The sequence below is a fragment of the Caloenas nicobarica genome, chromosome 15, assembly GCF_036013445.1.
Source record: "Caloenas nicobarica isolate bCalNic1 chromosome 15, bCalNic1.hap1, whole genome shotgun sequence".
Taxonomy (NCBI): Eukaryota; Metazoa; Chordata; class Aves; order Columbiformes; family Columbidae; genus Caloenas; species Caloenas nicobarica.
The window spans coordinates 1,902,373-1,916,760 of NC_088259.1; the positions used below are offsets into that span (position 1 = coordinate 1,902,373).

The 14,388-nt window shown below is 52.3% G+C and overlaps 1 protein-coding gene across 3 annotated transcripts in view; it reads left to right on the forward strand.

The window, feature by feature from the left end:
* Positions 1-12,357: 12,357 nt before the first annotated feature.
* Positions 12,358-14,388, forward strand: part of DLGAP4 (DLG associated protein 4) — a 67,752-nt gene continuing 65,721 nt past the window's right edge. The window contains exons 1-2 of one of the 3 annotated variants that reach the window (XM_065645637.1): positions 12,373-13,323; positions 13,921-13,974. In XM_065645637.1, coding sequence (XP_065501709.1) covers positions 12,373-13,323; positions 13,921-13,974 — 1,005 coding nt within the window. Of the gene's footprint in view, positions 13,324-13,920; positions 13,975-14,388 lie in introns of all 3 variants that reach the window. The other 2 variants (XM_065645635.1, XM_065645636.1) reach the window with 2 other exon arrangements.

Genomic DNA, 14,388 nt, shown 5'->3' on the forward strand with positions numbered 1-14,388 from the left:
GGGCAGTGCTGGAGTCACCATCCCTGGAGGGGTTTAAAAGATGCAGAGATTAGATTCTTAGGGACAGGGTTTAGTGGCAGAGTTAGGTTATGGTTGGACTTGATCTTAAGGGTCTCTTACCACCAAAATGATTCTATGATTCCGTGAAACATGGTGCCTCTGTCGTAACCCAGGCATGCATCGCACCTGGCATGTCTGTACAGATCCCCTCCAGGCATGAGTTAACCTGGGGAGAAACCCCTTCTGCTGGGCGGTGGCAGGGTGAGAGAGCGGGGTCTCGTGGGAACTGCAGAGCCCACCTCTCTGGGGACAGAGGTGCTGTCTTATCACTGGCACTAGGGCACCGGTTTGGTCTTCCTCTGCTTCACTAGAGAGGGAAGGAGTCAAAACCCACCACTCAGATTCACCTTTTCTAGAAAAACTGGTGAGGTTTCTATCCTTGTCACAGCCTTTCATACGTCCTCCCAGTCAAGAAACTGGGGTTTGTTTATTTTAAAGCCCCCTAGGCAGGCCTTCTCAAGACCCTCATGGCCTCCTTTGTTCAATTAGGAATGAAAAAAATACCATCATAGGAAGGCCAACTCCTCACCTTGAGTTACCATGCCATTGCCGTCTCTTGCTTCTCAGCACTGAAAGGCTGAATTCCCCAAATTGTCCCGGCACCACGCCTGCACCTTCTCAGTGCAGAAGAGAAAGCATGCACACATACACACAGCCTACCTTGGAAATCAATTGATGTTAACCCCAAATAATACATAATCTCACTGATAAAATTATTCAGACTCTGTTCTCTGTTGTGATGTGTAGGATTTAGAGGACATTAAGAAACATGAGTTTTTTCCCCGTATTTATTTATTTTACTTCTCATACAGGGAGCATTTTCTTCAGTTGTTTGCAGTGTAGCTGATGGTGAATGACAATGAAGAAAGAAGCACAACATTTTAGCTGCAATACAGTAGCACCTAGTGACCAAATGAAAGAGATTTACAGTATGAACTGCTCAAGCAAAAGTTTTATGAGTAGCATTGGTAGGTCACAGACATAGATTTTGGCAGGTGTATAGCTAGAACACACCAAAGGTAACTGGCTGCCATCTGCCACCTTGGTCAGGGGTTTTACAGCCTGGATTGTCCTTCCTGCCTTACCAGACTCTGTCCTCCCAGGGCTCAGAGCAAAATGAACAGCCCAGAAGATGAGGCACGGAGGGTTACAGAACCATCCTACTCAGGACAATAAGCTCCTGGCATGGCCAAGGAACGAAGACACAACCATGGGCAGCAAGGAGATTCCTTGAGGGATGACAAAGAAGCAAGGGAAGGAAAGTCAAAGAGCACATTCCCACAAAGGCGCTTGCCCCAGCCCTGTGCCCCTGAGCAAGGAGCCCAGGCATTTTGCATGTTCCCTCCCCACCTAGCTGATTTCCAGTCCACCCTTTCAGTCCACAGGCAACACAGAGGGACGTGGGACCCACTCCCACACCTTTGCCCCCTCCCACGGGCATTGCCTCTGCCTCTTTATATAGGATGCTTTCTCGTGTTTGCCTTATGCCTTTGCTAGGACTTAATGAAGACAACCTTGGTGTCAGAGTTGTTGTGTCTTTACAGCATCAGGGTTATGGCCTGGGACATTTGGCAGGAAGACACCGCTCTGCTCTTTGTGACCTGAGGACATTTTCCCTTTTCTCTCTGCCTGGCAGGTCTTCATGAGGGACAGATCTGGACCCCACAGGGACGCAAGGTGCACAGGATGCTGAATCTGGCCTAGTCCCCAAGCCCATCAAGCTGTGAAAGGTACGGTATGGCCCAGAGCTGACTTTGGGGCTGTTCAGAGACAGCCCAGGACAGGGACGGGAGGGACGGACACTGCTGTGTGCTTGTGGTACGAGGGTCAGCAGAGAAGGAGGGAGAGGGAGGCTGGGGAAGGGGAGCTGGAGAGGGTGTTTCAATGACAACGCTCCCTCCATCTAGTAGTGAATCCTGCAACACGCCCATCACTAAAATAAAGTTATGAAATCTAATACCGATTGCTATAGTAACGTCATGCCTCCGCGCTGACCTAGTTTGAGACAAAGGAAGTGTTCCTGCAGCTTTGAGCACACAGGAGGCTGCAGACGAGTCTCAGGCTGTTCTCTGGAAAAAATGGCAGAGGGAGCTGCTGGTTTTTCCCCACCTGATTCCCTTTGCCCTCAGGCAACATGAGCTGCTTTGTCTCAGGCACCGAACAAATCTACTGCTGGAGAGCATCTTCATCCTGCATCCCAAACACATGCAGGGCCCCGCTTCGCTTCGTCTGGACGTTTAGGCAACAGACACTTCAGCCCTGGAGCAAAGCAACATGCTTGCAAAGCTTCAGAGACCTGCTGGCACAGCAGCAACAGCCATCGCCGTTCGGAGCACCCTGTTACTACTGTGCCACAAACATCCAGGGCAAGAAGCCTGTCCCTACCCTGCGGCTGTCCTCACTTTCTCCTCATCTGCTTAATCCTCGGTACCCCGGTTCTGGGGCTGCTGTTCTCTCTGGCAGCACAGTGAGACAGGAGGATCTGGCTGGTGGTTTGGGGCAGGGCGGTAGCAGATAAGGCCAAGCAGAGTGGTCTGTCTTCTTCTGAGTTGCAAGTTTTCCGTGCAAGTGTGGACAACATCCTTGGGAGTCACAACATAAGTAAGGTCAAGAGCAGCCGTGTTAAGTGCTTTTCCTCCTCTCCTTGCTCCATGAGAGCTTTGCAAATACACAACCCTCCAGGCTTCTCAGACAGCACTGACCAGAACAAGTCAGTTTTGGTCCCAAATAGTCTCATTAGCTGCTCTTTCAGACAAGCTGGAACATGCACCGTGTTGTCACCAGCATGTGCCCTGTAAGAGAGTGGAGACTGCAGGTGGATTTCTAAAGACAGTGACCCTTGCTCGCTGCCCTGGTTCTTCCACTCCATCTCATCAGCTCTCCTGTTTTCTTCCTGAAAACTCTCCCTTGCTTATCTTGCCTTCATTTGTCTCATTTGACCTACTTAATGCTTTGCATTTCCTTCTTCAGAGCAGATCCCGTCTTCTGGAGAACTTTGAGAAACTTCTATTTAGGGACAGACAAATAGGTTGCAAAGTTTCTGAGGTTTTGTTCCCTTGAGAGCTGATTGTATTACCAGTGACATTTGCATGAAAATAAGTTCTCTGTCTCTCTCAAAGGTTCATCTGCTCCTCCAGCTTAGTCAACGTCTGAAGTAAATCTTTGGTTTTGTTTTGGTAGCAGCACAACCAAATGCTGTGAAAATCAGTGTCTGCGATATGGAAAACAAACAAACAATATCTAGAGTAAGAAAAATTATTCTTGGTCTGTTTTGGGATGGCTCCAGTCAGATCCTGTCCCTCCCCATCACTTCAGCGGGTGTCAGCTGGCAGTCCCAGCAGAGATATCCCTTTGCCTGAAGAACAAGCAGGAGAGCACAGGCTCTTCTGGCTCCCAGGGCTGCGGGGCAGCATTGAACTACCATGGGCCCTCAGGAGCTGTGCGCAGATTCCTCATAAAAAAGGCACAAACCACTTATTCACACGTGCAATGAGATGTGAGAAGATCATTCCACCAGAAGCATAGGACTCAGTAGCATTGAGAAATCAGTGCTGCACATTTTCTTGAGCTCATGCACCAACGTGGCCTACACTGAGATTTGCTTCATCTAGAGTTAGCTGCGTGGAAGCTGGATTTGTAGGTGGGCTGGGAGAGCCTATTGGGTCACCTTCAGGCAACGGGCAGAGTGGCCCTTGTAAAGCAATTCACCCCTCTCCTAAGGACATATCTCACTTGGATGAGACACAAGACTCTCTGGAAGACCTTGTCTCCCCTCCCTTGCTGTACAGAGAGTGAGAGGCAAAGGGCAGTGTGCCTCAGTTCTCCCAGTGATGCTATCACACATCTCAGTGATATTCACCCCACAGGTACTCCTCAGGAGACCCTGGATTAAGGTCCCTCGCAGCCCCGGATGGGCAGCGTTGCCTGCTCAGACCTCAGTACCCGCGCTGTCCCTGGGACGAAGCTGCCCGGCCGCACTGGGAAACTTCCCAGAGAGAAGCGAGCGGCAGAAGGAGGCTGGAGGAAGGTCTGTTGTATAATGAATTGTTCTAAGTAGAAGCTGGCTATTTTTATCCCCTGTGATTAGATTCTGAGCTCTTTGAATCATCATTAATGCAACGCCCTGGAAGCCAGCGGCCCCCCTCGCTGAATGCCACATGAAGTGTTCCTGCTAATTCAGGGAACATTTGAATTCATGCGTGTAGGCAGAACGTCACCTACACCACAGTATACAATTTTATAAGCTTCTTGTGGCAGGGTGAGGGGAGTCATTTTTTCTTCTGCAAGTTGCGAATAATTTCTTCCTTATCTAGCTAGTTATTAGCACGCTGCTAGGTTTCTATATATAAAAGCCACCCATGTGTTTGCAGCCAGCTCGGATGGCTGAGCTGAGCTTTACGTGGGATATTATGGTACGTGGAGCCCTGGAAGAGCTGATCAGCAGAGGGCAGGACTAGTTGACTCCAAAGGGTTCCTGCAGCCCTATCACAACAGGCGTTTTTCCTTCTGGGGGATTTGTGCTCTGAGCAGTCCCATTTTACAGGCTGCGGCTTCTCCTGATGCTTCTCCTGATGCTTCTCCCTCCTTCCCCTGAGCCGCACCTGAATGACCCTTCGTGGCCAGCCCTGCCTCAGTAGTACGGGTCCCTCCCCAACCAGTTCTGTTCAGGTGAAACCTCCTTCGAAGGTTGTGATCTCAAGAAATGCATTTCAACCTAAACGAGTCTGTGATTATTATACAAATGCTGGCCAAGAAGCCCGGTGAGAAGGTCTCTGGCTTCTTGCTGGCGCCACCTGGACCAAGGTCTGGCTGTTGGTGCCTGATGTTTTGCACAGGTGCAGTGATTTTGTGGTGCATTATATTTGTTAGATGGGACATGACAGAGGTTAAGATGGGAGACCCGAGCTCTCCCAGGAGGTGGTAGGTTCTTCCATTTAGCAAGGACGAAGGCCCCCAGGCTGGCATGCAGCATGGGGGCAACAGCTTTGGTGTTTCCGCAGGGAACAAACTAAGAAGCTGTTGGAAAGCTCTGCTGGTGGGAACGGCAGGAAATCTATGGCTAAGCTGTGAGGGGGAGGCAGAGAGGAGAGGAGAGGGAAGCAAGGGAAGGGAGGAATTATACTTTTGGCTTTGATTTGGGAAAGAAAGAAGAGTTCTTCAAGTGCCCGTTTCTGGATGAAGGCGCATCTCAGTCAGGGCAGCCACAGCTGTGTTCGCAGAGCAGGGCAGCCAGGGAGGGGACATGGACTTCTCGCATGGAAGATGTGTGCCAAGGGCAAAAAGGAGGGATGCAGCACAGAGCCTGCACCCACAGCTGGCCGTGGGAGGTGAAACACAGCCCCAGTTTCTTCAGGAGCCCCCGCAGGCAGACTGCAGCCCCTCGGGCCGTGAAAGCTGCGGAGGTTGGTCTGACCTCCCTCTTGGCCCCCTCCAGTGCCTGGCAGGGCAGCCTGATCCCTCACGCCTGGGTCTCCACCTTGCACACCACTGCTGACAGCACACAAACACATACACACAATCCACAGCCACAGGCATGTGTTTGCCGTCATGCCAAGGTCCAAATAGACAGGAGCACACAAAGGAGCAGAAATTCAGGTGAACCTTGGGGTGCTCTCCGAGCTCCCTGTGCCCTCCCAGCCTTGGTGAGAAGGTGCAAGCCCTGCCCAGTGACCCCCAGCACATCAGATTTGTAAACACCAGCTAATTGCAAAATGAAAGCCCAGAAATGGACTGAAGCAGACAGCAGCGAGCAAGGATGGCAGGGTAAGGTCCTGCATCTCCTCCGCTTGTTCCTTCCGTGCTGAGAGAGGGCAGAGGATTTGCCCTGTCCTCTGCTCTGTCTTCTCCATGCCCTCAGTATAAGCTGTTTTAAGGCGAGTTTGCAGAATTTAAGTTGGGAATTTGGCCCACGGGAACCCAAAGACATGAGAAAAAGGGTAGTTTCTCTTGGAAACCCACCTCCACCACAAAAGTTATAATGGAGGCACAGTGGGCAGTGGCAACTGGCTTGCCCAAGCCCCTTGTTGTGCAGAGTCGCAGCACCGAAGCTGAGCAAAGCTGGTGGTCCCTAACGTGGTTGGCTTGCAGAAGGTGCTCTGCCCTCTCACAAGCACAGGGGCCTCACCGGCTTCATTGTTTTGTGTCTTGGGGCTTGAGCCTGTTCAGAACAGGCAAGGAACAGCCTCTGTGGAGCACTGATCCTCTGGCTCCACCCTCACCATGTCACAGCAACAGGGGAGGAATTACTCTGGGGAGATGGGAATGGAGCCGTGGCCAGTGTCTCCTGGGCAGCCACCCTCTCAAGGACACAGTGCATAGCCTGGTGGAGCACCTCGAGAACATGGATAAAGGAGATCTGTTTTCCATGTACAGGGTGGAGAGGACATCACAGGCTGGAGCTGCCACCAGAGAGATCCCAGGTGGATAGTAGAAACTTCAGAGCTTTATAGGATTGCAAAGATAAACAGGCATCTCCAGGACAGCTCCTTGGACTTCTGCTCTGATGCTGCCCTGAATGACATTTTGACAGACTTCTCACTCACACTTTCTGCCAGGAGTTACAAACCATAATTTCAAGGACTCACAAAACACTGCCTGGCTGGGCAACGGGCTGAATGGACAGTCATAAGCTGGTGTCAAGGTTTGATTGCAGGGCAGCAATAAACCGTGGCAGGTGCTTTCTGTTAACCCACTCTCCCGTCCCCAGCCCCTTCCTTCCCACTAAGGAGAGGCGATAGGAGGAAAAGAGAGACAGACTTGCAAGTTGGAGAAAAAGTTGAAAGTTTTTTACTAATGCTATTAATAAAATAGAGAAAATAATACAAAATAGACAAAACCGATCTTGAATTGTTGCAATAGCTCAGCACTGCTCCAGCAGCTGCAGGGCAGGCACCCGGAAGTCCTGGGTTGGACCCTGCAGCAAACCGAAACTGGATTCAAGGATGCAGGGTCTGTCACTAGGCCTCAGATTGCAGGGACAACTCACAGGGTCCTTCCCAGATGCCGACCGTAGTTGAAGAGGAACAAGACCCCCGTGATCGCCCACTTTTATACGAAGTATGGTGTGGATGGGACGGAATACTTAGTTGGTCAGTTTTAGTCACCAGTTCACTCCTCCTTGCTCCTCTCACTTACGGGATGTGCATCCTTATCAGTGACCTTGCATTCCATTGCTATGTCTACCAAAACATGTATCCAACTTCATAAAAGTGCAGTTACTTAGAAGAACTTAGCTGAAAGAAAAATTCACTAAAAGAGAAACTCATTTTGTTTCTAACAAAACTGGGACAGCTGGTCAGGCACGGGACAGTGAGGACAGGACAGACAGCTGGGAGATCATTGCTTTGCTAGCATATACACTGCATTGCAGCTGTCTCCTCCATCCAGTTCCTTTCAGTTAGCCCCTGCTCTGCCCAGAGTCCAGGCCAGCCTAATCGCTTTGCTGTTACAAAGAGACAGAAAAGCAAATAGTTGCAGTCATTGAAGCATCTCTTATAACAACTGAGGGTTTTCAGCTCACAATGAAGATGTGATTCAGTTGTTGTGGAGTGAACCACCTCCCACCAGCTTCAGCAGTCCCTGGACCAGCCCCATCTCCCACTCAGAGCAGACGAGCGCAGCAGCTGTAGGTCCTACAGGAGGGAAACATTGGCAGCGCCCAGCCAGGGAAAGAGAGGAGTCCCTGCTGAGCAGGAGGCTTTTTCAGGCAAAGCTATCATCTCCTGCATGATCTGAGATTTCATACACTGCTTGGTGTCTGGAGCTGCAGATGTGTTTTGCAGGAGATGCTGCTGTGCATTAATTCAGTGCGGCCGGTCTGAGCCTGCAAAGAAGCAGCTCCAGTGCTGCCATTGCTAACTGTGCCCCAGAGGAAGCTGACACCAGCTGGGGTTCAGCGTGGTTTTGGACACACAAAACTGCCATAAATCAGGTCAGGTTATCCGCTGCACCTCAGAGACCTCTAAGGGTCAGCAAAGCCACTGGGAAGAGGAAGGGCAATCCTGAAAAAACACAAGCCGAGGGGAAGGAAGGTAATGGGGCCATGCAGCAAAACCAGCCCCTTCCCCTGGGCTCCGGAACGCATCCTCTCCACGCCCTGGCAGCCCCTGCTATGACCATCTGCTAACCAGGGTCTTCCCCTGCTGACCACTCTGGGTGCCCCCGCTGTGGTCGGGGGCTGTCCCCCTCCTTGCTGTGGTGCTTGACTTGGGGTGGGGGGACACAACAGGGGCACCAGGCAGCTGTCCTGGGAGACAGCCCTTGTCCAGTTTGAGAGCCGCAGGATCACAGATTTGAGAGATTTAATTTCAAGCTTTTTCATCCTTCCAAATTAAAAAGATGTTGGGGAAAAGGCTTGCTGGGTTTTTCCTTCCCTAACCCCACTTCTCAAAGAAGTGCCAAGGATTGCAGAGAGTAATTGAAATGTAATGAAAACAGTTTAATCTGTGTTAAAGAGAAACCAGCTCACAGAGGATGCGGCAGACAAAGCAGGGTGGGCACCAGGGGCTGGAGGAGTCCTGACTGCCCCACCAGCCCTGACCAGCCACATGCCCAGCAGCAAGGGTGGTGCCCCACACTGTCGCCGGCCACCGAGTGACACGATACCCAGGACAGACAGGAGGATCGGGACCTGTTGGCAGCCCTGCAAGAGCCCACAGGAGGAAAAGGGGAGCAATAAACTATCTGCCATATAGAAGCAAGTGTCCACCCTTGCAAAGAGCACACCAGTCTGGGCAAGAAGGAGCTCCCTGCCCTCCCATCCTTCCTGCTCCCACCTCTTCAGCCCCCCCCAAAAATGTCACTTTTCCTCCCTTCTCACTCATCCCCACAGCCCCTCGGTCACTCCTGCCTGCTCCTCTGCTTCTTGAGCTGTCCTGAGCCAGTCTGGCCCCCGGCCCCACTCCTCCCTTGCAAGCCAGGCTTTCATTGCATTTCATTTATTTAATTTCATTTCATTTTCCTATTCTGAGTCCTAAGGCAGTTTTACTTTATTCTGGAGCCCAATGAACACAAAAGCAGTGATGCTGATGTGCTTTATGGCAAAACCGTAATGCAGCTGAAGTCTCTCTCAGGAATGCCTGGAAGATTTCTGCTTCAAATATTGATTGCCCTTTGCAGGAAAAAGATGTATTTACTATCAATATCCAGAGACATCCCATTATAATCAAATCAGCACTGTGTTGTCTCCGTAGGGACTGCCTGACTCCTGTAGCACGATGTGATGGGAGAAGCACAGCGTCCATCAGAGCTGGGATGGCCTCAGGCAGCTGAGCCTGAGAGAAGGACCTTGCTGGGAGTCCAGAGCTGGGACATGGAAGGAAGGGAGGAAGAGGCCGTGGTGGGCTGAGCTGAGCCTGGACAGCTCAGGGTGGTGTTCAGGGAGGATATGGGCTCCCTGCTACCTGCAGAACTTTCCCTCCAAGTTGGGTGGGGGTTGAGCTTGCCCATTCACGGCCATCTGGAATTTAAAGGACCAGATGGATAGCTTGGTCTGGAGCCTGTCCTTCTACACCCTGTCCTTCTCTTCTGTCAAGAGGGCTTCCTTTGAGAAAATTTCCTGGGGCTTTTTGTCACTGCTCTTCTACCACTGCACTGATGCCAGCTTGCACAAAGCAGGAACAGGGCTGCCTGGCCCATCCGTGGGTCTCTCTTCTGTGGCACTTCTCCAGCCAGCACCCACTGCTGCTCTGCCAGCTCCCTGTCCCATGGGCAAGGGTCTCCAGAGAGGCTGATGCACTGAGGTGCTGAAGAGCACAACAGGAAAAGGGTGGCACCCGCAGGGACCATGAGCAGCTGGACACCAGTCAAGGCTAATATTGCATTGGGTGTTTTGGCAAGAAGGGCAGGTTTGGTATCAAAGTTTCGTCAGCCCAGGCTGGGGTAACAGCCATGTTCTCATCCCCAAAATGCCTGGGCACTGTCCATGTGGTGAAGAGGTGCGAGGGCCACATTGCCTCTCCCACGCCACCAAAGACCAGGCCATGCGGCTGGGCTTTGGGTTGTAGATGAAGGCAGCTGGAACAGCTGCAGGGCCCAGGCCAGCAGCAGCTCGAGAGAACCCACCCCATGGGGCGGTACTGCATCTCCAGGTGGGTTTCAGGAGAGGTGGGATGGGACAGAGCAACCCTTGTGTGGGGCCACAGGATCCCCTAGGGACAAGAGCTGCGCAGGCTCACGTGTGTGCCAGCAATGTCCACACGTGCCCTCAGCTGAGTTCACCCTGGGGCGGCTGGCAGGGCCCCCGAGAGCAGGATTTGCAGAGGGAGCAGGAGTGTCCGTGTCGGAGCGGGAAGGGGATCCCAGGCTGTGCTCACCTGCTGCCTGCAAACCACTGATGTAAAAAGACCAGCTTTGCTTTGCCAACCCACTGGGAGCGACAGAGTTAGATGGAGACTTTTTAAAACCCATCAAGCCATGGAATACATTGCACTTCTTTTTTTGTGCTCCCAAACATCATGAGCTGGTTTTCATTATTAATACCTTCTTCCCTGCGTGAAGATGGAAAGCGATTCTGTCAATCTCTTTCATCTGCCAGTGATTGCTGACTCTGCTCCCCACACCAGTTCAGTCCCAGCCGCTTGTGCTGACCAAACTGCATGTGGGAGGACAGGCTCCTATGGGAGACCGGGCTCAGGTTTGTGGCTGAACAGGGAGAACCCAGGAGCCCAGACTACCAGCTCTACTTCTCACAGGGACACACCATTATCCAGCTTGTTCTCTAAGAATAACCAAATGATGGTTTTCTTTCTAACAAACTCACTGGAGGCTCTGAGGGTCCAGGCACTATTTCTCCTTCTAGGTCCATGTTGGGCAACGTTGGATCAGCCTAGTGTTGGAAAACGGCTCTTCTGCACAGAGTCCTGTCATCTGAGCTCCCAGATCAGCCCCTTCATCTTACCAAGGAGTAGCCATTCAGCTATGTGTACATGTTTTGGGGCCCTGGATTTTGCAGTAGTCTGGGATGCCAGTTCTCCAGATTTTTACACCCATAGGAAGCTTTAGTGTTTGTGGTTGCCTTCAAGCTGCACTCAAACTAAAATGAAAAGGAAATAAGGCAGTAAACTAAAATGTAAAATGAAATAAGAGTTAGTTTATACACTACATGATTTCAAATAGGTTTTAAGCATGGAAAATCAACACATTGATTGATCAACATAAGTCATCTATATGTTCATTGAAAATAAAAAAAAGTTTGTCTTTTTCCCCTGTATGTCTTTTCCCCCCTCCCCGGTGCAGATGAGGATCCCTCCAAGTCAAGCAGGATAGGGGTAAGTGCACTGGAGAAACCTTCGGTGAGGAGCTCCCCTGCTGCATGGGGGCCCTCTGTGCCCGGCTGCCCCCTCCACCGCCCCGCAGGGAGCCTGTACCCGCTGAGCAGGGCACAGAGGAGCAGCCTCAGCCCCTTGCTGTGGCGGAGGGGGACCATAGTGAAGGACACGGCCAGGCTCGGAGCTGGACACAGCTTCCCCAGGAGCAATGCAGCATGGCAGGACAGATCAACTGAGCAGCAAACAGCTTCTCAGGTTAGGCTCTGAGAGTTCAGAAACACCTCTGCTCTCATCGTAGCTACTGAAACAATTTCCTCCGGGGTAAAACATGCCATAAACCGGGGCACTTATTGGAGAGGAGACATTTGACATCATATCACATTAGCACAGCTGCACACAACACATGGAGCAGGGCCGCCAGCCCCCTTCCACGATACAGTAACCAGAGAAACACAAAGCATCATGTAGGAGATGGGATGCTCAGCTCCAGATTTCCCTTGGCTCAGGCAGGGCCTGACTACAGTGTTTGACAGCAGGTTTTTCTCCAGCCTCCTGAACAAATCAGACAGAAGCAGTGATTTGTTGGAAGCGTCCCTGCTGGCCTTTGTTACACTGTCTGGAGAAGAGACTCTATTAAATAAACATGTGCAGAGACCAGAAAAATAGCAGCAGCACTATTTAAGCATCCTGTGGTTGAGCACTGAGATACAGAAGCACTTAAACTGCAGCTAGAAAGAATGAATCCCTTACCCTCCTGTACCCCCTGGTCTCACATCCCTGCCTCTCTCCTCCTGCCATGTCATCTCTCTCCCATCCTGCTTCTGTCCTTTATCCCTTAACCTTGGTGGCATTTGCTTTTAGAGCCGTGACAGTCCTTGCAAGGATGCCCTGGTGAGGCGTGGGCTGCCAAGGAGGTTCTCGGCAGGCTCTGAGCATCTCTCCTCTTCCTGCAGGTGCTGGGAAGTCTGCAGGGAAGCAGGGTCGGGGCTTCCGCAAGGGCTCTGCTGCACCATCCCTGAGCAATGCTCTAGGAAACACTGGGACCATGAAGGGCTTAGGAGATAACAGAAGCCGCCACCTCTCCGATAACTTGGACTCCCCTCAAGACTCTCTTTATGCCCCCCAGGACAGGAACCCCTATCTCCTCAGCCCCACCGACTCCTTCACCATGGACCCCCGATTCCCAGCCCAGAATACCCTCCACGGCGACTGCCTCCTTCCACTCAACAACCAGATCTCCAACAGCAGCACGTTCCCCCGCATCCATTACAACTCTCACTTCGAGGTCCCAGATGACAACCCTTTTCCAAGCCATGCCCAAGCCACTAAAATCAACCGCCTGCCTGCAAACCTCCTTGACCAGTTTGAGAAGCAGCTGCCCATCCACAGAGATGGCTTCAGCACCCTCCAGTTTCAGAGGAGCGATGCGAAGCACCGGAGCGAGAGCCCTGGGCGCATCCGGCACCTTGTCCACTCTGTCCAGAAGCTATTTGCCAAGTCTCAGTCTCTGGAGGGCCCCACCAAAGGCAACGTGAACAGCAAGAAGGGGGCGGATGACCCCAAGCAAAACCGGAGGAGCAAGAGCAAAGACCGAGCGAAGACCTCCGAGCCCAAGCGCAGGACCAGGTCCAACATATCAGGCTGGTGGAGCTCAGATGACAACTTAGACAGTGATACCTGCAGCTACCGCAATCCAATGGGCCTCATGACACTGGGTCGGCAGCCAGACCACAGCCAGCCGAAATATTTCATGCATGCTTACAACACCATCAGCGAGCACATGCTGAAATCCTCCAAGAGCAATAATGACCTCAAGGTCACCCCTTGCACCAATATCCCCATCAACAATGACTCCAACTACATTAAAAGGGGCTCCTGGTCAACACTGACACTCAGCCATGCCCGGGAAGTGTGCCAGAAGGCCTCTGCCACGATCGACAAAGCCTTGCTTAAATCCAAGTCCTGCCACCAAGACTTGGCTTACCAGTACCTGCAGGTGGGTGCAGCAGGGGGGGGTTTATGGCTTGCTCCATGCAGGGAGAGTGCAGGACAGGGGACACCCTCTCAGTAGGCACCCTGTTGCCCAGTAGACCTTCTCAAACAGCTCCAGATGGTTCAGCTGCCACCTCAAGTCACATTGCCAGGAGTGGGCTGGGGAAGTTGAATTCACCAAGGCCCCGGGGACAGACTACCACACCTCCTGTGGGGACACTGATGCTGATGGGGTCCAGCTCCCCAGCTGCAGCGCTGCTCCAGGACCTCCCAGCCCACGTGCTGGACCACAGCAGTGCGGAGAGGAGGTGATATGCCCCCCCGCAGTCTCAGCACCCTCTGCTGGGATCCCCGTTTCCCGCGGGACCCCAGCACAAACCCACCGCCCACCCAGACCTTGCAGATGCTGTGGTGAGTGGGTCCTTGGGCAGCCAGGCACAAAGCTGCCCACATGTAGCTGTTTCCACTCAGTGCCCAGGCAGATGGGCATGCCGAGGGGCCGTGGCTCGTATCGCCGCTGGCCAAGCACCGCTGCCATCCCACAGGCTGAAGGTCACCAATAATAACTGATGCTTAACCCCTTATATCCACGCATCACAAGGATGTGCCGGCGTGCCCAGTAAGCCCAGCTCTGCAGAGCTTCCCTGGAGCACTGGTAGGACCCGCAGCCCTGCGGGGCATGGCTGCCTTTGCTGCTCACCTGCCCGTGGGGCAGGGCTGTGGGGCCAGGGGGGCAGCGCCAGCCACCCCACTTGCATGCCAGAATCCTGCATGGCTAGTGCTGGTTTGAACCCCTCCGTCACTGGTCACTGTGGCGGTTTCAAAAAGTGGTGCTTGAAGAACATAAACCTGATTGTGCCCTAGAGAGAGGAATGAAGATAAATAAGCCAGGCCTGGATGGGGGGAGAAGGGGACTGGTCTGTGTATGTAAATCTCCAGCATTCTTTTTAATGTAAAGGTGTCATGGTTTCCCCTGGGTGTGGCCAGCAGGCTTAAAGGCTTTAAAGAGCAATGAATTATTGAAGCACACCCTGCTCCAATACCTTGCTGGCCACAGCTGCAAATCAAA